At 49.5% G+C, this 25,926-nt stretch overlaps 1 protein-coding gene across 1 annotated transcript in view; it reads left to right on the top strand.

Annotated features, from left to right (window-relative positions):
* LOC126262539 (U6 snRNA-associated Sm-like protein LSm6) overlaps nt 1-25,487 on the top strand; it is a 30,113-nt gene extending 4,626 nt beyond the window's left edge. Inside the window, exon 2 of the mRNA XM_049959220.1 lies at nt 25,200-25,487. Within this exon, the coding sequence (XP_049815177.1) occupies nt 25,200-25,348 (149 nt within the window). The 3' untranslated portion in view covers nt 25,349-25,487. The remainder of the gene's footprint in view (nt 1-25,199) is intronic.
* Nucleotides 25,488-25,926: the final 439 nt, after the last annotated feature.

Below are 25,926 nucleotides of genomic sequence, written 5' to 3'. Positions count from 1 at the left end.
TGAGCTGGTCCATCATGGAATGCAGTACAGCAATGATTTCCACAAGTCCGTTGTAGGTTACCAGAGTTATGTGGCATGAGAGGTTTACATATAGGTTGCACAGTTGTAGAAAATAATGGGGTGGCGGATATGAAACTGTTGTCCAGTTGCATAAGATGTGTTCAGTCAGTTTCAGATCAAGTGAATTAGGTGGTAGTCATCAATGTGTGAGTTCACTATCATGCGCAAACCATGGTAGCACAATTCTAGCTTTGTGATAAGGAAAGTTACTCTGCTGAAAAATGTCATTGACATCGGATAAGGCATGAGGCATGAAAGGATTCTGGTAGACTGCGATAATCTTCATAGCCCATAGTTATCATGGTGACTTCAATTACAATTACCTCACCAATATGCATCTGTTGTGCAGTGCATGTGTTGAGTTGCTGTTCACCCAGATGATGGGATATCTGGATATGACAATTGACCTGGTGTAACAAGAAACATGATTCGCGTGGCCAGGTGACACTTTTCTATATGCTAATGGTCCAATCTTGACTAGGCTGTGTCCACTGCTGTTGTAATTAATGTCATTGGTTCAACATGAGAACAAACTGGAGCCATCTGTCACAGAGGCCCATAGTCAACAGTACACAGTGAATGAATGGCATGCTCTAAAACACTTGTGTGTGGAGCAGCATTGTACTATGTCCTCAAGTGTGCTACACAAACCCAGGGGGCTCACCACCCTTTGATGAGCTCATGCTTGGTTACCATGGGCCCCAGCCTTTGCAACACCTTTCCCCTTCCATGCTGCATGTCTAGCCTCGTGCCATTCTTTTTCCCCTCCCTTGAGGAACATGTCTGTGGTATTTTAGGGAATGTGTTCTGAAGTTTTAGTATCCTGAAAGTAGAACAGTCCTTCCTCTATTTTTTCTTGAATCTTTCTTCATTCTCCATCTCATACGCTTAGTTTGTTCTTCCTCCCTGTGTGCTTCTGGTGGCTGGCCCATGCATTTGACATGTAACAGGTGACTGGATAACATGTAACTCCCAGCCCCAGGTCGACAGGTAGGGTTCGCACATATCCCCTGGTACAGACCAAGCCCAGGGACGGGTGACTGCCTGAGCTGTTACCTTCTTAAATTGCCAATTGGTCCCTCTGTCAGAAGTTGGGCAGGTGTGAACAATCACCTAAGGTTGGTGAGGCCCATCCCTCTGAGGGGGGGAAGAGGGGGGGGGCAGTTGGAAGCAGGGCACCATCGGAGATGCTGGCAATCATGAGGATTTTCTTGCAGTGAGCCAATCAACATCTCTGTCTGCACCTACTAAATGTAAATGGAATAAGGCTAAAGATTCCAAGACTCTCCCAGTTGCACCTCAGTTCTTTGTGGTATCACAGATGGAGGAGGTCAGTCCTTCATCAAGATTGATTTTGTTATCATTCAGAAAGGTGTTGATGCAGTTGCTGGCCCTGTGAAATCCTACTCTTTTATTTAATGGCACTTTGCTTTTGGAGACCAATTGTGATTCTCTAGCCCAGCAACTGCTTGCAGCTTCACTCCTCCATGGCTATCTTGTTCGTGTCCAGGCCCATTGAGTGCTGAATTCTTCACAAGTTGTTATTTATGCTAGGCTGCTCATTAGTCTTACCGAGGGAGAAATATGATCTTACCCCTCTGATCAGGGCATCACTGCAGTCCATTGAGTGATGACAAAGGTTGATAGCGCCTACACACACTCTTTTTCTCATATTTGAAATTGTGCTGCTTCCATTGAAGATCAAAGCAGGCTATGGCGTCATCGTGATCCGACCGTACTTTCCAAACCTGATGAGCAGCTACCAGTGTCAGTGTTATAATCACACTCGAATGTCCTGTCAAAACGTGACCAAATGTTTTACTTGTGGTTGGAATGCTCACGAGGGTGATTGCCTGCTGCCTCCTCCTCGTCCTCCTCCTCCTCCTCCTCCTCCTCCTCCTCCTCATCCTCCTTGCTGTACCGATTTCTGTGGTGAGCATGCAGCCTCATCCTAAGAATGGCCTGTGTATATGTTGATGAGTGAGCAATCCAGGAGACCTGGGTGAAGGAAAAAATGCCTTACCTTGGTTGCTCATAAGTTGTTGGCTTATCAGAAGACCTGTGTTTTACCATCTGGCACTTATGGTACTGTTTTTGCTACACCTCACTCCATGAAGGATGCAGCAACAGACCTGTGATCTCAAATTCAGCACCAAGGTTGTAAAATCATCCAATGTCATGGTAGTAACCCTGTCTCCTCTCCAGCTGTGCAGCAAGCCACCAGATCTTCACCTCCAGTGGTGAAATCACATACTACACCACAAAAGGCCAGAAAGGCTAGAAGGAATACTCCTACAAAGACTTTTTATGTCCCTCAAGCTAACAAGCATCTGAGTCTTCATCTACTGACCACAAAGGCTCCAAGAAATCAAACAAAGGCAAATGGTATTCTTCACAGACTCGGAGATCCTCTTCAACGGTGTCACAGCTTGATGCCTCTCTGGCCTGACCTGTGTTTTGCCGCTACATACTGCCAACAGTTTTCTGCCCTGGAATCCTCAGCCTGGCACAGTGGAAATGCTGACTCCTTTGGAGATCTCGTGGAACAGGATCCTATAGTCTCTGCACCCTGTAGCAGTGGGTCTTCGAAGGCTGGCACTTGTCAGCTGCCAAGGTGACAAGCCCCTCATTTTTTCCCTAGCCCCCTTTCCCCATCATGACTCTCCTCCAATGGAATGTTCTCAGCATTAGATCCAGCAAGGAGGATTTATGGCTGCTCTTGGAATCACAGCATCTGCTTGTTTTCTGCCTGCAGGAAACAAAATTGCGTCTCACGATGGCTTTTTTTTTTCTCTTGCATTTCCTTCCAGTCCACTTTGATTTTCTCCCTGAGGATGGCATTCCATCTTATGGAAGAGTCATGCTGCCCATCCAGGATGACATTAATAGGCAAACCAATGAACATCCAGCTGCAAGCTGTTGCAGTCCCCATTTCCTTCATTAACCGTTTCTCTTTGTACCGTCTACATCCCTCTGTCATTCATTGTCACCGGGGCAGAATTCCTTCAGCCTATTGGGCAACTCCCTCTCCCCATTTTACTGCTTGGTAACTTTAATGCACACCATCTCCTCTGGGGCTCTTCCAGAACCTGTCGGAGAGGTGTCCTCTTTGTTGGCTTTGTAATCAACTCGTCTGCCTTTACACTGGAGCACCCACATTCTTTTCAGACTCCACGCACACCTATTCCCATTTAGACCCCTCATTCTACACTGCCCAGCTTGCCTGTCATCTCGATTGGTCCATTCTCTCTATCACATACTAAAGTGAACATTTCCCACGTGCTATCCATTTTCTATCTCATACCTTACCTACGTGTAAACCCAATTGAGTTTTCTAAGGTTGACTAGAGACTTTACTCCTCCCTGGTGACCATCGATGAAGGACACTTCCTCAGTTGTGATGACCAGGTAGAATAACTTACAAACATTCTCCTTACCGCCACAGAATGGTTCATGCCTCGCACTTCACCTTTACCGTGCCATGTCCCGTTCCCTTGGTGGACTGAGGCATGCTGCGACACAATTCGCATGTGTAGACATGTTCTCTTCATTTTTAAGTCATCCTACGATGGTGAACTGTATTTGTTATAAATAGTTGCGTGCACAGTGTCATCGCGTTCTTCAGTATTGCAAAAAAGTTAGCTGGATTTCATTTACTTGTTTTTTTTTTTTTACAGTTCCACTCCCTCTTCCGTCATGTGGAGCAATCTCCATTGGTTCTCTGGAACGAAGGTCCATTTCCCGATTTCTGGCCTGACCATAACGGGTGATGTTGTTGTGGACCCTATGACTATCTCCAACACCTTGGGCCACTATTTAGCAGAGGTTTTGAGCTCCACACACTATAACCCCACCTTCCTCCATTGGAAATGAGTGGAGGAGGCTTGGGTGATACCTCCTCTCAGCATTGTGAGTGCTACAATGCCATCTTTTCTATGAGGGAGCTAGATCGTGCTCTCACTTCATCCCTATCTTCTGCCCAGGGCCGCACGATGTTCACATTCAGATGTTGCAGTACCTTTCTCTTCCAGGCAAGCACTTTCTCCTTCATATGTACAATTGCATCTGGGCAGATGGCATGTTTCCCAGATGTTGGCATGAAGCCACTGTCGTAATCATACCTAAGCCTTCATTGTAGCTAACGCCCCATTTGCAGGGTGATGGAATGTATGATTCATGCTTGGATCATATGGTGGCTGGAGTCTCACAATTTATTAACTGCTGCACAATGTGGATTTTGAGCACGCCATTCTGCGGTTGACTATCTTGTCACTTTGTCAACCCATGTCCACGAACATTTTTCTGAAGAAATACCAGCCTGTGGTCGTGTTTTTTGATTTGGAGAAAGTCTATGACACCTGCTGGAGGACTGGTATCTCCGTACTCCCTATATGTGGGGCTTCTGAGGCCGCCTACCCAATTTCCTTCAGGAATTTTTAAAAGACAGAATTTGAAGGTATATGTGGGTTCTGCCTTGTTGGACACCTTTATCCAGCAAAGTGGGTGCCTCAGAGCTCCATCCTCAGTATTGTCCTCTCTGTTGTAGCCCTTAATTCTATTATGGCCTGTCTCCCACAAAGCATCTCTGGCTCCCTTATCGTTGACAAGTTTGCAGTCTATTGCAGTTTCCACTAACTTGTCTCCTTGAGCAGCATCTTCAACAATGGCTTTTGCTTTTCCTCTGACGAATCTATTTGTATGAATTTCTGGTGGCACAATGGATTTCTTCCACCATCCTTACATCTTTAGCCTGTTGCTCTTCTGTTCGCTGAAATTATGAAATTGCTCGGGCTCATCCTTGATAGGAAACTTTGTAGGTCCTCTCACATGTCTTATCTGGTTGCAGCTGCACTCAGTCCATTAATGTCCTACATGTCCTAGGTGGTACTTCATGGGAGCGGACCACTCTTCTCTGTTTGTACCAATCCCTTGCCCGTTTGAAACTAGACTGTGGGTGTCTTGTTTATGCATCTGCTCATCCATACATCTTACATGTCTAAATAAAATCCACCATTGTGGTTGATAATCTCTATATAGAAGCTGCCAAACTACTGCTGTCATACCGATGTGCTGTTCTCTGCAGATAGCATGCTGTATGTCTGCCATGCCCGATCACCCATCCTATGTCTCCTCTATTCTATGACTCCATTGACCACCAGTATGGGGCATGTCCTTCTTCTCTGTTGCCTCCTGGAGTTTGTTTTCAGATATTGCCCCGGTATCTTAACTTCGTGCTACCTGCCACTTTCCTGATGGATGTGAATCCTTTACCATCTTGGCTTCTTGTAGCAGCCAGTATTCAACTTAGACTTCATTCACTTCTGAAGAAACTGCTCTGAATGCAGTCAGTCGCTGTAAGTTTCTCGACCTTCTCACGGAACTTAACAATAGTGCCTTTGGGTGTGCTGATGGCTCTTGGACCGACCATGGTGATGGGTGTGCCTTCATCATTGGCACTGATGATTTTCAGTATCGACTTCCAGAACACTATTGATTATTTACAGCAGAGCTCTTTGTCCTGCATCAGGCCACACTGTACATGAGGTGACACAGGCTTTTCAGTTGTCATGTGCTCTGATTCTCTCAGTGCCCTTTAAAGCCTCTGTGTGCTGTACACAGTCCATCCCTTAGTGCAATGGGTCCAAGAAAGTGTCCACTTGCCCACTCTTGAGGGAACCGATGTGATGTTTATGTGGGCCTGTGGTCATGTCAGTCTGACAGGCAACAAGGCTGCAGTCCTTTTACCACAGCCCACTAGTTCATCCATTCCTTCCTCCATGTCACATTCTTGTCAGCAGGTGGTGTCAATTTGGCATCACCACTGTTCTTCCCTTCATTGGAGCAAGCTCTGGGAAATTTAGACTTCTCCCTGTGGCTTGGCCTACCTCCTCTTGGCCCTCTTGCCATGAAGAGATCATTTTAGCTACGTTGTCGTTTTAGACATCACCATTTGTTAAGTGGTGACCCCTCACCGCTTTGTGCTCATCATCAACCTTTCATGATTCACCATTTCCTGACCAAGTGCCCTTTTTTTAACCACTTACATTCTAATGTATGTTTTCCGTCTGAGTTATCAGTCGTATTAGCGAACAACTCGGGCTGTTGACTATTGCATTTTACTTTTTATCTGTTGTAGCATTATGGCGAGGGACATTTAATCATTAGTTTGGAACCTCCGTTGTCTCTACAGCGGATTTTGTGAACATCTCTCCATGAGGATGTCCTGTACTCAGCTCTGTTTCCTTTCATTGAATGGGCTTAATGTGTAGTCGCTTTAACTCCTTTTTTGTCTTAGTGTTATAAGGTTCTGGCATGGGCACATTTGACCTTAGTTGTATTTGTGCTGTAAAACAAAACAAACGTGTGCTACAGGTTGCTGTATATTCTGCTGTACACCCCCCTGCAGGTTCGGGGGTTAGAATAGGCCCACAGTATTCCTGCCTGTCGTAAGAGGCGACTAAAAGGAGTCTCAAATGTTTTGGCCTGTATGTGATGGTCCCCTCTCGGGTTTGACCTCTATATTTTCAAATTCTTCCAAAGAGCGAGCCAACTGGGGAAGGGCGCGTTACATGGTGCATTGTGTCCATCGTGCATTGAGACCTTTAGCCAGCTTTCTCGTCGTTGCATTGCCATCCTGCTCGTTCTCCATCTCTTGGGAGAGGATGCATTCCTGGGTGCGATTTCCACCATGCACTGTGCAGTGTTGCTTTTTCCGGAGACAACGACCATGGACTTCCTTGCACCTAATAACCAGCACAGTAGCCAGTTCGTTGTGGTGGGGCCACCATGTACCCTGTTGGTTGTAGCCCCATGACAACACAGGGATTGCTCTGCTGATGCCTGATGATTCCCATGTATGCCAAGGAGTAGATGCCTGTCTCCCTGGGGCATCGGGACTCGCGGCAATATCCATCCTGCCAGGTGGCCCTTGCTGAGGCTGGGTGGCGCCCGTGGGGAGGGCCCTTGGTCGGAGTGGGTGGCATCAGGGCGGATGACCCACAATGAAGCATGGTACATCATTTCTCACTGGTGGCCAGCCGCCAGCAGTCTCTAAGCATTCTCGCGCTCAATTCAACGCTCAGAAATATGATCCCAAATCGTTCCCCTCCCTAGCCCTCCCCCCCCCCCCCCCCCCCCAGGGGGTCCACAACTCTTTTGTGGATATGTGCGTGGCGAGCACGGGGCCCCGAGCCATTGCAGCCCTCTTTCTCTCCCAGGCTGCATTTCCTTTCCCTTCCCCTCCTTTCCCCTCCATGCTCCTTTCCCCTCGCCCTCTCCTCTCCCTCTATTGGTGTCCTTGCTTATGTTGGCCTCCGCTATCCTCCTGGTTCTGTTGGTTTTACACTCCAGCTTTGTTGCGTAATCATCTCCTCCTTTTGGCATTCCTGGGTCCCCCTCTGGGGTTTGACCTCCATTACAAAATTTCTCCTCCGTAGTGTGAGCCATTTGGGTAAGAGCACCTTACCTAGTGTCTCCGACGTGCGCCCTCCTAGTCATTCCACCTTTTCTTTCACGTCATTGTCTGATGCTAGGGTGCATAGTCAGCACGGTAGCCAGCCCGTGTGGTGGGGTCACTATGTACCCTTTTGGTTGAGCCCCCTGAACACACAGGGATCACACTTCTGATACCTGAGCTGTGACCTCCTCATGCATGCCTTGGAGTGGTTGCTCGTCATCCTGGAGCATCGGAACTCCCGGCAATGGCCGCCATGCCAGACGGCCCTTACTGTGGCTGGGTGGCGCCCGTGAGGAGAGCCCCTGATCGGAGTGGGTGGTATCAGGGCGGACGCTATGCAGATGAAACGCATACGGGTCCAAAACTCTGGCCGTTCTTCTGTGGCCGTCTCTCTGCGTGGAACTGATTCCTCAAGTGCTGCTTCTCTTGCCCCTTCGGCCTTCCCTTCCATGGCTACCCCCTGGGAAGAGGGTCAGGCCCGTCGGCTAGGGGCAAAACCTTTCCCCCGTTATCTAGTTTGCACTTGGACTGATGGTGATACTTGCACCAGTGTCAAACCTTTATTCTTTGTGGAACACATTGAAGACAAGTTTGGCGAAGTGGACTCCCTGAACAAGATGCGGTCGGGTTCGTTGCTGATAAAAACTGCTTCAGCTGCCCAATCTGCGGCCCTTCGTGCCTGTACCCATCTTGGCACAATTCCTGTGTCCATTACCCCTCACCAGTCTCTAAATATGGTACAAGGTGTGATTTTTCACAGAGATCTCATCCTTCAAACTGATGAGGAACTTAGAGACAATCTCGGACGGCGGGGTGTTCACTTTGTTCAGCGTGTTCAGAAGGGTCTTAAAGATAATCGTATTGATACTGGTGCTTTTATCCTGGCCTTTGAAGGGGATACCCTTCCTTAGAAAGTTAAGATTATGGTCTATCGCTGTGATGTGAAGCCGTACATCCCACCTCCTATGAGGTGTTTTAAGTGCTTGCGTTTTGGCCACATGTCTTCTCGCTGTTCCCAGGACCCTCTCTGTGGTGACTGTGGATGTCCACTCCATGAGGGGAGTCCCTGTGTTCCCCCTCCTGTATGTGTAAATTGTCATGGTAGTCATTCTCCACGTTCACCAGATTGCCCAGTATATAAGAAAGAAAAAAAGATACAGGAGTATAAGTCCCTCGATCGTTTAAGCTACACAGAGGCCCGTAAGAAATATGCACGACTGCACCCTGTGTCCATGACATCTAGTTACGCCTTGGTTACATCTTCACCCCTTCCTCCCCCTTCCTTACCCCCATCCCGGACCCCTCTCCTTCCCCCCTCCCCTGTGGCTCCCACACCTTCTCCTATGGGCGCTGCTCCCCCTCCCCAGCCGGAGAAGTGTCCCACTCCTTCGGCGTCTGCCGGTCAAGGGTGCCTCTCCCGGGATGCCCCTTCCCGGCACCTTCCAGGTCAAAGGTCTGCTGCCGCGCAGCGCCCGCGCGAGCCGCGGTCTGTCAGCCCCCAGGTCGCCCGGTCTCTTTCTGTTCCTGATCTTGCTGCAGCTGGCTCCTTTATGCCACACAGCCCTCCTCGATCTCAGCCTGAAAAGAAGAAGAAACATAAGTCCCGGGACAAAGAGCTTCTGGTGTCACCGGAGGTCCCTTCCCCGACTTCACAACCAGATTCTGACCTGTCGTTCATGGATGTCGCCCCCTCCTTGTCGGTGACGGGTGGGGACCCGGCGGTATGACTGGATTTAGCGTGTTCAGCCCTCATTTAAACCATGGTTCTGTGGTTCTCCAATGGAATTGTAATGGATACTATCGTCACCTTCTGGAATTGAAATCCCTTCTTTCGTCCTACTCTGCAGCTTGTGTGGTTCTCCAGGAATCTCATTTTACTGATGCTCACTCACCGACCCTCCGTGGGTTCTGTGTTTTCTGTCGAAATCGGGTCGGACCCTTGCGGGCTTCTGGTGGCGTTTGTACGTTGGTCCGTACAGACATTGCTAGCACGTGGATTCCTCTCCAAACTACATTGGAAGCTGTTGCTGTTAGGGTCCACTTAGACTCTGCAGTCACAGTTTGCAATCTTTATCTCCCTCCTGACAGGACTCTTACACCTGCTGCCTTGACCACCCTTCTTCAGCAACTTCCTCCTCCTTGGGGATTTTAATGCTCATCATCCTTTGTGGGGCAGTGCCTTTCCATCTGGACGAGGTCTTCTTATAGACCAATTTATTGCAGACCATGACCTGTGCCTTCTTAATGATGGCTCCCCTACTCATTTCAGTGCCGGTCATGGTACCTTTTCTGCCATTGATCTTTCTCTTCCTTCTCCCTCTCTCCTCCCTTCATTACACTGGTCGCCACACGACGACCTTTGTGATAATGACCATTTCCCGTTGATTGTCACACTCCCTTCCCGCTCCCCGATGGACAGGTTACCTCATTGGTCTTTCCACCGCGCCGATTGGCCTCTATACGCTGCACAGGTCGAGTTTTCTCCCTCTTTGTTGGGTTGTATTGATGACGTCCTACGTGACGTGTCTGACGCGATTGTTCGCGCTGCTAACCTTGCTGTCCCGTGCTCATCTGGCCCATTTCATCGCCGGCACGTCCCGTGGTGGAGTACGGCCATTGCCATTGCCATCTGTGATCGCCGTCGAGCTTTGCAACACTTTAAGAGGCACCCATCCGTAGCCAGCCTTACTACCTTTAAACGCCTTCGCGCTAAAGCCCGTTATTTAATCAAACAGAGCAAGCGGATATGTTGGGAACGATTCGTTTCTTCCCTTGGTTCCACTGTCCCTCTGTCACAGGTATGGGCTACACTTCGCTCTCTCTAAGTCCCCGCCCTGGGTAGACATGTAAGGCACGCGCGTACCCCCTGGTAAAGGCCAGGCCCGGGGAGGGGTGATTGCCTGAGCTGATACCTTCTGACCATGCCGATTGGTCCCTCCGTCTGTTTCTCGGGAGGTGTGACCTGAGGTGTAAACATTCACCTAAGGCGGGAGTGCCCTCTGAGAGGGTCCCCACAAGGAAGGAGCGCGCCATCGGAGACGCTGGCAATCATGGGGGATTCCTCCGCAATGGATTCTACTCCATCGCTTTCGACTTCGACCCACAAACGGAAACGTGACCAGCCAACAGTGACAAAAATACTACCGCCTGCCCCACAGTTCCTCGTAGTTTCTCGATCTGAGGACGGAAAGGATTTTTCCTCTGTCAACCCTTTCGTTATCCAGAAGGGCGTAGATGCCATAGCCGGATCTGTCAAATCTTGTACCAGGTTGCGTAACGGTACCTTATTACTAGAAACTGAGAGTGCCTTTCAGGCACAAAAACTGCTTCGGGCCACACTCTTGTACACGTTCCCTGTCCGGGTGGAGGCCCACCACACTTTGAATTCGTCTCGTGGTGTAGTCTATAGTAGCTCTCTCGACGGATTGACTGACGAGGAGCTTCAATCTTTCCTCGCTGAGCAGGGCGTGACGGCTGTCCATCGGGTCATGAAAAAGGTCAACAATGACCTTGTACCGACCCGGACACTTTTCTTAACCTTCGATAGTGTTAAGCTGCCATCGCGCATCAAGGCGGGCTACGAGGTTATTTCTGTTCGCCCCTATGTCCCGACACCTACGCGCTGCTACCAGTGTCAGCGTTTCAATCACACTCGACAGTCTTGTTCCAATGCGGCTAAATGTGTCACTTGTGGCAGGGATGCCCATGAGGGTGACTGTCCACCTCCGTCTCCTCGTTGTGTGAACTGTCAGGGTGACCATGCCGCATCCTCCCGCGACTGTCCTGTCTATAAGGAAGAACGCTGTATCCAGGAAATTCGAGTCAAAGAGAAAGTGTCCACCTCGGCTGCTCGCAAGCTATTGGCTAGTAGGAAGCCCACGCTGCTCCCAGCGGGGAAATACAGCACTGTCCTCGCCTCTCCTCGGACTACCCGGGAGGTAGCAACCCAGACATGCGATCTGACCTTCAGCACCACGGTCGTCCGTTCGGCCAGTGCTAAGATCGCGCGGTCGACGTCTCCTCTTCCTCCCATCACCCCACAGACACCAGCCACTTCCTCAGCTTCTGCTCAGTCGAAGACCCCGAAGTCAGATGCACGGGCCTTCAAGAAGGAACCATCCCGTGCAGACTTCCTCCGTCCCTCGACCTCCCAGCCTTCGACCGGTACTTCCACCAAACGTCCTTCTAAAAAGGCGCATAGGAAGCACAGTTCTCCTTCTCCGCCGCGGCGCCTTTCTTCTCCTGCGCCACCCAGCGGTTGCCGCCCCAGGCCGTCATCCGTTTCGCCTGGCCGCACCGCTGGTAGCCGAACATCTGGCCGTTCACCGGCGGAGGAAGCTCCCCCTCCCGGCCATCCTCCTGAGATGGCAGATGACCCTATAGACCCCATGGACGATGACTGTCCGCCTCCTGCTAGCGGCGGCAGTGCTCGCTCGAAGCCAGGCCCTAAGCGGCCTTCGAGGTGACCCCTTCTCTCATCTTCCTTTTCTTACGATGGCACTTATTAACTGGAATATTCGCAGCATTCGCTCCAACCGAGAGGACTTGAAGTTGCTGCTCCGCTCGCATCGTCCGCTCGTCGTAGCCCTCCAGGAAACGAAGCTACGCCCATGCGATCAAATTGCCTTGGCACACTACACCTCTGTGCGTTTTGACCTACCCCCTGTGGTAGGTATCCCAGCTCATGGAGGGGTTATGTTGCTGGTCCGGGATGATATATACTACGATCCCATCACGTTGCAAACCGGCCTGCAGGCAGTTGCCATCCGCATTACTCTCCCCACTTTTACGTTTTCCTTTTGTACCGTTTACGCTCCATCGTCATCTGCCGTTACCAGGGCAGACATGACGCAACTTATTGCTCAGCTACCTGCACCATTTTTGTTAACTGGAGACTTCAATGCCCACCATCCTCTTTGGGGCTCTCCAGCATCTTGCCCGAGGGGCTCCTTGTTAGCAGACCTTTTCAACCAGCTCAATCTTGTCTGCCTCAATACTGGCGCCCCTACTTTTCTTTCGGACACATCTCATACCTATTCCCATTTAGACCTCTCTATATGTACTCCCCAACTTGCACGCCGGTTTGAGTGGTATGCACTTGCTGATACATATTCGAGCGACCACTTCCCGTGTGTTATCCATCTCCTGCAGCATACTCCCTCTCCGTGCTCCTCTCGTTGGACCATCTCCAAGGCAGACTGGGGGCTCTTCTCTTCCAGGGCGACCTTTCAGGATCAAACCTTCACAAGCTGCGATCGTCAGGTCGCACACCTCACGGAAGTCATTCTCACTGCTGCTGAATATTCCATCCCTCACCCTACTTCTTCTCCACGTCGCGTACCGGTCCCCTGGTGGACCGCAGCATGTAGGGACGCTTTACGTGCTCGTCGACGTGCTTTACGCACCTTTAAACGCCACCCTACAGTGGCGAATTGTATTAATTATAAACGATTACGTGCTCAGTGTCGTCGTATTATTAAAGAAAGCAAGAAAGCCAGCTGGGCTGCTTTCACCAGCACCTTCAACAGTTCTACTCCTTCTTCTGTTGTCTGGGGTAGCCTGCGCCGGCTATCTGGCACTAAGGTCCACTCCCCAGTTTCTGGCTTGAAGGTCGCGAATGAAGTCCTTGTGGCCCCTGAGGCTGTCTCCAATGCCTTCGGCCGCTTTTTCGCCGAGGTTTAGAGTTCCGCTCATTACCACCCTGCCTTCCTCCCCCGCAAACAGGCCGAGCAGGCTAGGCCACGTGACTTCCGCTCCTCGAATTGTGAAAGTTATAATGCCCCATTCACCATGCGGGAACTCGAAACCGCACTTGGCCGATCGCGGTCCTCCGCTCCCGGGCCTGATTCTATTCATATTCAGATGCTGAAGAACCTTTCTCCTGCGGGTAAAGGTTTTCTTCTTCGTACATACAATCGCATCTGGATTGAGGGACATGTTCCCGCATGCTGGCGCGAGTCTATTGTTGTCCCGATTCCTAAGCCGGGGAAGGACAAGCACTTGCCTTCCAGTTATCGACCTATCTCGCTTACCAACTGTGTCTGTAAAGTGATGGAGCGAATGTTTAACTCTCGATTGGTTTGGCTGCTCGAGTCCCGACGCCTGCTTACCAATGTACAATGTGGATTTCGAAGGCGCCGCTCTGCTGTCAACCATCTGGTTACCTTGTCGACCTTCATCATGAATAACTTCTTGCGGAAGCGCCCGACCGCGGCTGTGTTCTTTGATTTGGAGAAGGCTTACGACACCTGTTGGAGGGCGGGCATTCTCCGCACCATGCATACGTGGGGCTTTCGCGGTCGCCTCCCTCTTTTTATTCGTTCCTTTTTAATGGATCGACAGTTTCGGGTACGTGTGGGTTCTGTCCTGTCCGACACCTTTCGCCAGGAGAATGGGGTGCCACAGGGCTCAGTTTTGAGCGTCGCTCTCTTCGCCATCGCGATCAATCCAATAATGGATTGCCTCCCAGCTGATGTATCAGGCTCCCTTTTCGTGGACGATTTTACCATCTATTGCAGCGCGCAGTGTCCACGTGTCCTGGAGCGCTGTCTTCAGCGTTCTCTTGACCGTCTTTACTCCTGGAGTGTCGCCAATGGCTTCCGTTTTTCTGCCGAGAAGACGGTCTGTATTAACTTCTGGCGCTACAAAGAGTTTCTCCCACCGTCCTTACGACTCGGTCCCGTTGCTCTCCCACTCGTGGAGACAATCAAATTTTTAGGCCTTACCTTTGACAGGAAACTTAGCTGGTCTCCACATGTGTCATATTTGGCCGCCCGTTGTACCCGTTCTTTAAATGTCCTCCGTGTTCTCAGTGGTATGTCGTGGGGAGCGGATCGAACCGTCCTACTTCGTCTATATCGGTCGATCGTCCGCTCCAAGCTGGATTATGGGAGCTTCGTATACTCCTCTGCACGGCCATCCATCTTACGCCGCCTTAACTCCATACAACATCGGGGTTTACGACTTGCGATCGGAGCATTTTATACCAGTCCCGTAGAGAGTCTTCATGCTGACGCTGGCGAATTGCCACTCACCTACCGGCGCGATATACTGCTTTGTCGGTATGCCTGTCGGCTACTGTCAATGCCCGACCATCCTTCTTATCGTTCCTTTTTTGACGACTCTCTTGACCTTCAATACGGGTTGTATGTCTCTGCCTTGTTACCCCCTGGAGTTCGCTTTCGTCGCCTCCTTCAACACCTTCATTTTTCACTCCCTGCAACCTTTCGAGTGGGCGAGAGCCGCACGCCACCTTGGCTCCAGGCTCAGGTCCGCGTTCACCTCGACCTCAGCTCGCTCCCCAAAGAGGTCACCCCCGGTTCGGTCTACCACTCCCGTTTTTTGGAACTTCGTTCGAAGTTCAACAACATGACTTTCATTTATACAGATGGCTCTAAGACCAATGACGGGGTCGGGTGTTCCTTTATTGTCGGGGCACAAAGTTTCCAATACCGGCTCCATGGCCATTGTTCGGTCTTCACAGCTGAGCTCTTTGCCCTCTATCAGGCTGTTCTGTACATCTGCCGCCACCGACATTCTGCTTATGTCATCTGCTCAGATTCCCTGAGCGCCATCCAGAGCCTCAGTGATCCGTACCCGGTTCACCCTTTCGTACACCGGATCCAACGCTCTCTTCAGCAGCTGGTGGACGACGGTACGCCGGTTAGCTTTATGTGGGTTCTTGGCCATGTCGGTATCCCTGGGAACGAAGCTGCAGATGCCGCGGCCAAGGCTGCGGTCCTCCAGCCTCGGGCAGCTTCTTGTCGTGTCCCTTCGTCCGATTTTAGCAGGGTCATTTGTCGGCGCGTTGTGTCGCTGTGGCATGCCGATTGGGCTGCACTTACCGACAACAAGCTTCGGGCCTTAAAACCTCTTCCCGTGGCTTGGACGTCCTCCTCACGCCCTTCTCGGCGGGAGGAGGTCGTTTTAGCAAGGTTAAGAATTGGACACTGCCGGTTCAGCCATCGCCATCTGCTGACGGCTGCGCCGGCGCCGTTCTGCCCATGTGGGCACTTGCTGACGGTTAGTCACATTTTAATGTCCTGTCCCGATCTTACAACACTGCGCCTCGATCTTAACCTGCCTACTACTTTAGATGCCATTTTAGCGGATGACCCACGAGCAGCTGCTCGTGTTCTTTGTTTTATCAATTTGACAAACCTCGCTAAGGACATTTGATGATGTTTTTTAATCCTCTGCCTGTCAGTCTGTCTTTTATTGTGTTTTCCCTTTTAGTTGTTGTCAACTTGTGCCTCGCGGTGCATTCTTAGAGTAGTCAGGGCGCTAATGACCATTGAAGTTGTGCGCCCGAAAACCACAAAAAAAAAAAAAAAAAACAAACAAACTTCGCTCTCTCCAAGGTTGCCATCGGCAGTCCACCCTCCCAGGCCTTCACCTCCCAGATGGCATTTGTACGGACCCATTAGTTCTCGCAGAACATCTTGCGACCCATTTTGCAGTGGCATCAACGTCAGCCTCCTATCCAGCTGCTTTCCTTCATCAAAAACAGCAGGCTGAAGCTTTCACCTTATGTTTCACCACTTGTGAGTCAGAATCTTACAACGAACCCTTTACTGAATGGGAATTTCTTTCTGCTCTATCTTCTTCTCATGATACGGCCCCTGGCCCAGATTCCATTCATAACCAACTGCTTCAACATCTCAGTGCTCCACAACGGCAACATCTTCTTCAGGTGTTTAACCGTATCTGGCTCCAGGGTGACTTCCCTTCTCAGTGGAGGGATAGCATTGTGGTTCCTGTCCTTAAGCCTGGTAAGGACCCCCTATCTGTTGACAGCTATCGGCCAATTAGTTTGACCAATGTTGTTTGTAAGTTACTTGAACGGATGGTAGCCCGTCGGCTCACTTGGGTCCTCGAATCTCGGGATCTATTGTCCCCTTACCAGTGTGGCTTTCGAGAGGGACGATCTCCAATCGATCATTTACTTCGCTTGGAATCCGCAGTTCGGCAGGCTTTTTCCCAGCGCCGCCATTTGGTTGCTGTGTTTTTTGATCTTCACAAGGCCTATGACACGGCCTGGCGCCATCACATCTTACTAACCCTTCATCAGTGGGGTCTTCGGGGCCCACTCCCAATTTTTATCCGCCAGTTCCTGATCCATCGGTCATTCAGAGTTAGAGTTGGTACTGCTTTTAGTTCTCCACGGACCCAGGAGACGGGCATCCCACAGGGTTCTGTCTTGAGTGTCCTTCTTTTCCTCATTGCTATCGATGGACTTGGGGCCTCTGTCGGTCCCTTGGTCGCCCCTGCCCTGTATGTGGATGATTTCTGGATTTGGGTTAGTTCCTCCTCGATGGCATCTGCAGAACGGCAGCTCCAGGTGGCTATACGGCGTGCCTCTGCATGGACCCTCTCACACGGGTTTCAATTCTCTCCTTTAAAATCGCGGGTGGTCCACTTCTGTCGCTGTACTACGATCCACCCTGATCCAGAGCTCTATCTCGCTGCATAACGATTGCCTGTGGTTCCACAGTTTCTTGGGGTGCGGACCGTTCCCTCCTCCTCCGTCTTTATTGTGCTCTAGTTCTGTCTCGTTTGGACTATGGTTGTCAAGTTTATGGTTCAGCTGCTCCTTCCACACTGCACGTGCTGGATCCAGTCCACCATCGTGGTATCCGTTTGGCCACCAGTGCCTTCCCTACTAGCCCTGTTGATAGTCTCCTGGTTGAAGCTGGGATCCCTCCCCTTTCAGTTCGGCGGTCCCAGCTTCTGGTGTCTTATGCCCTCACTATCCGTTCTTCTCCCACTCATCCTTCCTATTCTATCCTGTTCCCAGACCATGGACGTTGCCCACCCGACTCCCGCCCTCGGGCGGGTTTACTGGTTGGGCTGCGCCTTGCGTCTCTTTACCGTGATTTTCAACTTCCTTCTTTGTCCTGTCTTCCTCGCTCCCTCCCCTCCACCCCTCCTTGGTTAGTTCCTCGGCCTCGAATTCGGATGGAACTCCGCCGCGGTCCGAAAGATTCCATCCCCCCCCGGTGGTGTTCCGTTCCTTTTTCCGCCAAATTTTATGGGAGTTTCGGGATGCTGTTGTTTTTTACACTGATGGCTCTAAATCTGCTGATCATGTTGGGTATGCCTTCACGTCCTCTGTTGGAACGGAAAATCATCTGCTGCCACCTACATGTGGGGTGTTTACTGCGGAATTGATGGCAATTTCCCGGGCCCTTACCTTTATTAAACAATCCCCACACAACCGCGTTTTGTTATGTACGGACTCGATGAGTGGCCTTCTTGCTATTGACCGGTGTTTCTCGCGCCATCCCTTGGTCTCTGCCATCCATGACCATCTCGCTGATATTCACCGTGCTGCTTGTTCCATTGACTTCCTATGGGTCCCTGGCCATGTGGGTATCCCGGGTAATGAGCTCGCTGATCGTTTGGCTGGGGGAGCAGTTACTTACACCTCGTTTTCTGTAACCCCTCCTGCAGCGGATTTACGGCTTCACATCAAATCCCACTTTGCACAGTCATGGGCCAATTCTTGGGAGGCTACTCCACTGTCTAATAAACTTCGTGCAATTAAGGTGACACCAGGCCCATGGCGTTCTTCCTTTCGCCTCTCCCGAAAGGACTCTACCACCCTGTGTCGTCTCCGCATTGGCCATACCAGGCTGACCCATGGTTTTCTTTTGCGTGATGAGCCACCCCCGCTATGTGGTTGTGGAGTCTTCCAGTCAGTGGCCCACATTTTGGTTGAATGCCCCCTTCTTTTGGCTCTGCGTGCTAAGTACAGACTCCCCCACACTTTACCTTTGATGTTGGCTGACTACTCCCGGATGGTCTCTCTGGTTCTCGGTTTCCTCCGGCAGAGTGGTTTTTATTCTCAGTTTTAAGGTTTTTAATCTCTCTCTGGTGTTGGGGCAGGGCGGTGAGTGTTTGGGTGTCTCCCACTGTAGGCAGTGTTCAGAGATTCCCGATTCACCTCCCTGTCTGGAATCCTCTTTTCTTCCCCTTTTCTTCTGTTTTCACCCTTTTTTTTTAAGGCTTGGTTAGTCTTTCTATTTCCATACGTACTTTCTGCATTATAGCAGTTGTACCTTTTAAGTCACAGGTGGTCTTGCCTATGCCGCTTCAGCATAGTGTTGGGTTCGTTCTCTTGCCGACTTCCCTCATTTGTTTTTTACCAATGACAACATGACTGCCCTTTTACATTTTTCCCTTTTTCCGTTTTATTGTTCTGACTTTTCTGAGATGTCCCGTTATCAGAATGGAGTATATTTGAAACAAGGGACTGATGACCTTGTTGTTTGGTCCCTTAAACCTCAAACAACCAACCAACCTAGCCACACCGTGGGAGGAGTATAAGGCTCAGGATGGCAGTGACACTTATTTGCCTTGGTTCCTAGTTTGTAGGAGAGCTGATAGGAAGTCTTTCATGTCAACAAAGCCTCAATTCTTCAGAGTATTTAGAGGACAAGTTTCAAGAGGTGGAGGGCTTGTCCAAAATGCGCTCTGGGTCAGTATTGATAAAAACAGCATCCTCTGCCCTGTCACGAAGGTTACTTGCTTGTGACAAGTTGGGGGATGTTTGTTACCATCACACCCCATAAGAGTTTAAATACGGTCCAGGGTATTATTCTCCATAGGGGCCTTCTTTTGCAGTCTGACGATGAGCTGCGCACCAATTTAGAGCGTCGAGATGTTCATTTCGTCCAGCGCGTTCATTGGGGTCCGAAGGATAATCAGATTGCTACTGGTGGCTTTATCTTGGCCTTCGAGGGTGATACATTCCCGGAGAAGGTCAAGGTGATGGTCTACCGCTTTGATGTCAAGCCCTATATCCCTCGCCAGATGCGGCGCTTTAAATGCTGGAAGTTCGGCCATATATCTTCCCGCTATACTTCCAGCCTCACATGTCGAGATTGCGGGCGCCCATCACATCCCAACAGTCCATGTGCCCCGCCTCCCATCTGTGTCAACTGCGGAGAGCATCATTCGTCTTGCTTGCCAGACTGCAGGATCATACAGAAAGAGCGGAAAATAATGGAATACAAGACCTTGGACCGACTGACCTATACTGAGGTTAAGAGGAAACATGAACGACTCCATCCTGTGCCGCTGCCACGACAACCATGATAGCCCCATCAGTTCAGCGAATTCCAGTCGGATCACCGAGCTGTATAACTCCACATGCCCCCTTGCCCATGGGGGGCACTACCTACCATGTTGCCACCTACTTTGGGAGTAGCACACCTCCCCCCCCCCCCCCCCCAATTGGGGACTTCCATCCCCACTTCTAAGCAGGAGAAGCATCCAACTTCTTCGGCTCTTCTCGCTCACAAGGGGTCCCTTGGGTCCCTCCCTTCCCAGGTTTCCACAAGTGGCAAGGATGACGCCCGACAGTGGCATAAGAGCCCACAAGTAGCTGGCCATAGGGCTTCACAATCCTCCTCCGTCCCGGAGACTGAATCGGTGAAGCCCTCCCAGCCAGTTAAACCCAAGGAGCAGCTAGTAAAGTCAAAGAAGAAGACCTCTAAGATGAAGGAACTTGCGGTGGCACCCACCCCACTGCAACCTACAGGCTCTGCGTCTGAGGGCGAGGTAGAGATTCTGGTGTCCGCTGAGGACCTAGATCTCGCCGGACTCTCAGGCACAATAGATGTCACTTGCACGGGTACTCAGTCGGTGGCAGCAAGTGACCCAGCCGCGTAAACTGCCTCCCCGGTCCCTTCACACCTTTCTTGGCCGTGGACAGTGTCATCCTCCAGTGGAACTGCAGCAGTTTTTTTCCACCATCTTCCTAAGCTCTGACAACTTATCAACTGTCTGCAGTCTCTATCTTCCACCAGATGGTGATGTCCCGCAGCATGTCCTGGCTGCACTGATAGCACAATTGCCGCTACCTTGTCTGTTACTGGGTGACTTCAGTGCCCATAATCCTCTGTGGGGTGGATCAGTGGCAACAGTCCGAGGCAGCATCTTTGAGCAAGTATTGGCACAGCTCGACCTTTCCATTTTAAATAATGGTGCCTTCACACATTTCAGGGTGGCGCATGGTACATACTTAGCCATCGACCTTTCGATCTGCAGCCCTAGCCTATTACCATCTGTCCAATGGAGTGTGCATGATGACTTGTGTGGTTGTGACCACTTTCTGATCTTTCTGTCACTGCCACAGCGTCACTCTTCTGGGTGCCCCTGCTGATGGGCTATGAATAGGGCTGACTGGGAATTGTTCTCCTCCATTGCCACTATTGAACCTCTTTCCAATGACGCCATTGCTGCAGTGATTCACTCGGTCACCACTGGCATCGTTACTGCCACAGATTCTGTCATTCCCTGTTCTTCTGGGTCCCCTCGGTGGAGGACTGTGCCTTGGTGGTTGCCTGAGATCACTGAGGCGATTACAGATCACAGGTGGGCACTCCAGCGTCACAAGCGGCATCCCTTATTGGAACATCTCATCGCCTTTAAATGGCTCCGTGCGCGAGCCTGCAGCATTATTTGCAACACAAGCAGGAGTGCTGGGAAAGGTATGTCTCCACCATTGGCCTCCGTATTTCTCCATTGCAGGTTTGGGCCAAGATTAGGTGACACAATGGCTATCGGACCCCTGTCAGCGTACCTGCGCTTTCACGGAATGGAGCAGTCTGTACTGACTTCGACACAATTACAAACTGCTGAGCGGAGCATTTTGCTCAGAGTTCTGCTTCTGCAGATTACCCACTGGCCTTCCGCTCCTTGAAAGAGCGGTTGGAACGTCGGAGCCTTTCATTTCACATGTGCCCCCCTGAATCGTACAACGCTCTGTTCAGTGAGTGGGAATTTCGAAGTGCCCTAGCCGCTTTTCCTGATACGGCACCCGGGCCAGATCACATCCACTGTCAGATGCTCAAACACCTCTCGGTGGACTGCCAGCGACACCTCCTAGACCTTAACAACCATTTCTGGTTGAGGGTGAGTTCCTGTTGCAATGGCGGGAAAGCATCATAATCCCCATGTTTAAACCTGGCAAGAGCACCATGGAAGTGCATGAGGCAGATTGGCATCCCTAACAAATTGATAAATTTAATAAAATCTTGCACTTTAAACTCAAAATACAAAATAAAAGTAGCCAGCAAACTTTCTGAAGACTTTGAGGTTAAAACTGGAGTCAAACAAGGGGATTCACTCTCACCAGTTCTTTTTAACATAGTAATCAATAGAATAATTCAAAAAGTAAAGCTACTACAAATTGGAGCACAACTGGAAAGCAAAATTAATATTGTAGCATACGCTGATGACATTGCATTATTATCTGACAGTGAGAATGATTTGAAGCTTCTTACAGCACAATTAATTAAAGCCACAAATGGCACAGGCCTCCAGCTGAATACAGACAAAACAATGTACTTTATCTTATCCCGCTATCCATCAAATAATAATGTACTGCAAATTAATAACACAGCTTTCACAAAGACAAATGAATTTAATTACCTTGGTACAATAGTAACCTCTGACAACTCCATAAAAATTGAAATAGAATCACGAATTCAGAAGGCTAACAAATGCTACTATAGTCTCTTGACTGTTTTCAAAAGCAAGTTAATTTCTAGGAACACCAAATTACAAGTATACAAATCATTGATTATACCAGTACTCACCTATGGATCTGAAACCTGGACTCTCACAAAAAAAGAGGAAAACAGATTAAGAGTATTTGAACGAAAAATTTTGAGAAAAATATTTGGACCCATAAGAGATAGGATCAGTGATGAATGGAGATTGCTAAATAACAATGAAATTTACAAATTATATAAAGACTCCGATATAGTGGCCAAAATTAAAGCCAAAAGACTGAAATGGATAGGGCATGTCATCAGAGCACCACCAAACAGGACCATCAAGAAAGTGACTGAAGAGATTCCCACCGGAAGACGACCTCTTGGACGCCCACGCATGAGATACTTGGACAATATTCAAGACGATCTCAGAAAACTAGGACATGACAGACAGTGGCAAATTACTTGTAAAGACAGAACAAAGTGGTTCAACATTGTCCATTCTGCAGCAAAAAGCCTTCATGGATTGTAATGCTTAATAATAATAATAATAATAATAATAATAAGAGCACCACTGGAGGTGGACAGCTGCCACCCCATTAGCCTCACCAACGTTCTTTGCAAGTTGCTCGAACGTATGGTGAGCTGGAGGTTGAGTTGGCTACTTGAGTCTTGGGGCCTTCTGGCTCCGTCTCAGGGTGGGTTCTGTAAGGGCTGCTCTGCCACTGATAATGTGGTGTGCCTGGAGTCGGCCATCCGTACGGCCTTTGCCCGTCATCAGCATCTGGTTGACATCTTTTTTGACCTGCGGAAGGCATACAATACGACATGGCGACATCACATCCTCTCTACGCTTCATGGTTGGGGTCTCCGGGGTCCACTCCCACTTTTCATACAAAATTTTCTGTCGCTTCGTTCCTTCCATGTGCAAGTTGTGACCAGCCATAGTTCCTCCCGAGTTGCGTTGCTTAGAGTTGCACCAGCTGGGGTGCTGAATGGTCTACCCTTCTACGGCTGTACCAGGTGTTAATTCAGTCCCGTCTAGATTATGGGAGTCTGGCTTACAGTTCGGCATCACCTTCCACATTGCAGTTGCTGGACCCCATCCTTCACAGCGGGATCCAACTCGCCACTGGAGCTTCCCGGACAAGCCCTGTCAACAGCATACTTGTGGAGGCAGGTGTTCCTCCATTGCAGTTCTGGCGCCAACGATTACTGGCTGCTTATGCTACACACGTTTGTAGCTTGTCTGGGCATCCCAATTATCGTCTACTGTTCCCTCAGTCGGTCGTCAATCTTCCGGAACAGCGGCCCCAGCCAGGGTGTATAATTGCGGTTTGCGTCAGAGCTCTTCTCTCTGGGCTTGAGGTTTTTCCTCTTCCAGCTCTTTCCCGGGCCCCTCTGTGTATACCCCTGTGGTGTGTGCCCTGCCCATGCCTTCGGCTCGATTTGGCACAAGGCCCGAAGGACTCAATCCCTCCTGAGGCCCTCCACCGCTGCTTTCTTTCAATCCTTGACACATTTCAAGGCTCTGATGTTGTCTATACTGATGGTTCGATGGTTGCTGGTCGTGTCGGTTATGCTCATACCCCAGGGGATCATTATGAACAACACTCATTGCCGGCTGGCTGCAGTGTTTTCACTGCCGAGCTGGTCGCCATCACTTGCGCCCTAGAGTATATCCACTCCTGCTCAGGTGAGTCCTTAGTTATCTGTAGTGACTCCCTGAGCGGTTTACGAGCTATTGACCAGTGTTTCCCTCGTTCTCGTCTGGTGATCGCTATCCAGGAGACCCTCCATACTCTTGCCCATTGCGGCCGCTCTGTGGTCTTTGTGTGGACCCTGGGTCATATTGGCATCCCGGGAAATGAACGTGTTGATGCGCTGGCCAAACAGGCTGTCCATACACCAGCCTTGGAGATTGGCCTTTCAGAGAGTGACCTCAGGTCAGATTTGCGGCAGAAGGTACTTCGCACCTGGGGTGAAGAATGGCACACCCTTCCTTCACCCAACAAACTTTGGGCCATCAAGGAGGCTACCGGTGCATGGTGCTCCTCCTTGCGGATCTCTCGCAAGGACTCTGTTGTCCTGTGCTGGCTGTGCATTTGCCACACCTGGATTACACACAGCTATTTATTGTGCTGCGGGGACCCACCTTTGTCGCTGCGGGTCAGCTTTGACGGTGGTCCACATCTTGTTGGACTGCCCGCTTTTAACTCCCCTGAGGCAGACGTTTGCGCTGCCTTATAAGCTTCCTGCACTTTTATCAGATGACATTGTGATGGCAAATTTGGTTTTGAGTTTTATTCGTGCAGGTGGTTTTTATCGCTTGATCTAAGTGTGTGTCCTTTTTTTGTGTTGAGTCTGGCCTTTGGCCTACTTATTTAGACAGGTTTTTAGTGCGTTTCTTGGTGGTTGACTTTTCGTTTTTTGTTTCTGTGGTTGGCCAACCACTGTCACACTCGGTGTGATTTTATTTCCTTTTTTCTGGTCTCTGTCTCTTTCTTGTCCTGTGTTGTCTCTTGGCATCACCATTGTTTGTTCTTATTCTTTGTGGGTGTTTAAAGTTCATGGAAAAAGGGAGCGATGGCCCCAGTAGTCTGGTCCCTTCAATCCCACAAACCAACTAATCCTGCTGTGCAGATCAGGCTGTACCATCTTGCTTACCTCTGGTTTCACCGTCCTTCCATCACATTTCACAGATGCACACAGAAGTACTACACAAATAGCTGATCAGCTCTGCCATTTTTGAAATGCACATTCCCAGGTGTGGCACCATAACATATCTGCCCTTTGTCAAAGTCACTTATGTTTGTCAGTTTTCCCATTTGTGGCCCAAATTGTATCTAGAGTGATTCCACATTCATCTCTGCTCTGCATATATACTTCCTTACCATGTTATGTACCCCCTAGTGCCACCAAGCGGCCTCCCATCTTGTGGTGGGAAGTGCTCGTGATGTTTTGGAACGTCAGTGTATAACTGTTGTTGAATCATCTCGCTAAAAAGGTTATGTTTAAGTAATTTTTACGACCAGTATTATTATTTAGATTTGGAAGCACGTGTTTTCCAGTGTAATTTATTAATTTGGTCTTAAGAATTTGACATCAGTCAGTAGAAACAATCTTTGACACACTAACCAGAATATTAAGTTTTAAGCTCTATACATCTTTGTTTGCAGGAGTGCTTGCCTGTCTTGATGGTTACATGAACATTGCATTAGAACAGACTGAAGAATATGTGAATGGTCAGTTAAAAAACAAGTATGGTGATGCATTTATCCGAGGGAATAATGTTTTATACATAAGTACACAGAAGAGGAGAATATGATTGAAATTTGCCTTAATTTCTCTTTGTTTTGTTATGCCATGAAGATTTTTGTTTTATGTAGAATTGAAATTGTAATATGATAACTATTTTGTGAATGAAATAGTGTCAATAAATATGTATTGCACAAAGAATGTAGTAATTTAGCATTGTTCATACTTCCATGCCATAAAACAGGTCGATACTTTCTTCATTTGGTAAGAATTGTGTGAAACAGTCCTATACAAAGCTTAGACCATATAGTCGACAGCAGCATTTATGGCCTCTGGGCCGAGGTTGCGCAGTACGCAGCTGTGCAGCTAGCCAATCGGCACTCAATCTGTTTCCACATTCCATATTGTGTAAACTTAAGTCATATTTGATCATTCTGTTGTGTTTTACATGTGTGAAACGTTGATTCATTCCTGTGTTATGCAATTTTCTCATAATGGATGAAACACCTAGAAGGTGCCAAGTGTTTGACAAACAGCCAAGGGACCTTATTTTTAAAGTGTAGTCTTTCTTCAAACATGTAGCAGATTCAGACGAGCCGGTCTGTGATGTTGCCAAGGTGCAAGAATGTAATGTAGTTACTGTCTGTG

The sequence above is a fragment of the Schistocerca nitens genome, chromosome 6, assembly GCF_023898315.1.
Source record: "Schistocerca nitens isolate TAMUIC-IGC-003100 chromosome 6, iqSchNite1.1, whole genome shotgun sequence".
NCBI lineage: Eukaryota > Metazoa > Arthropoda > Insecta > Orthoptera > Acrididae > Schistocerca > Schistocerca nitens.
The sequence above is the reverse complement of the archived record's forward strand: the minus strand, read 5'-3'. Positions and strand labels throughout refer to the sequence as shown.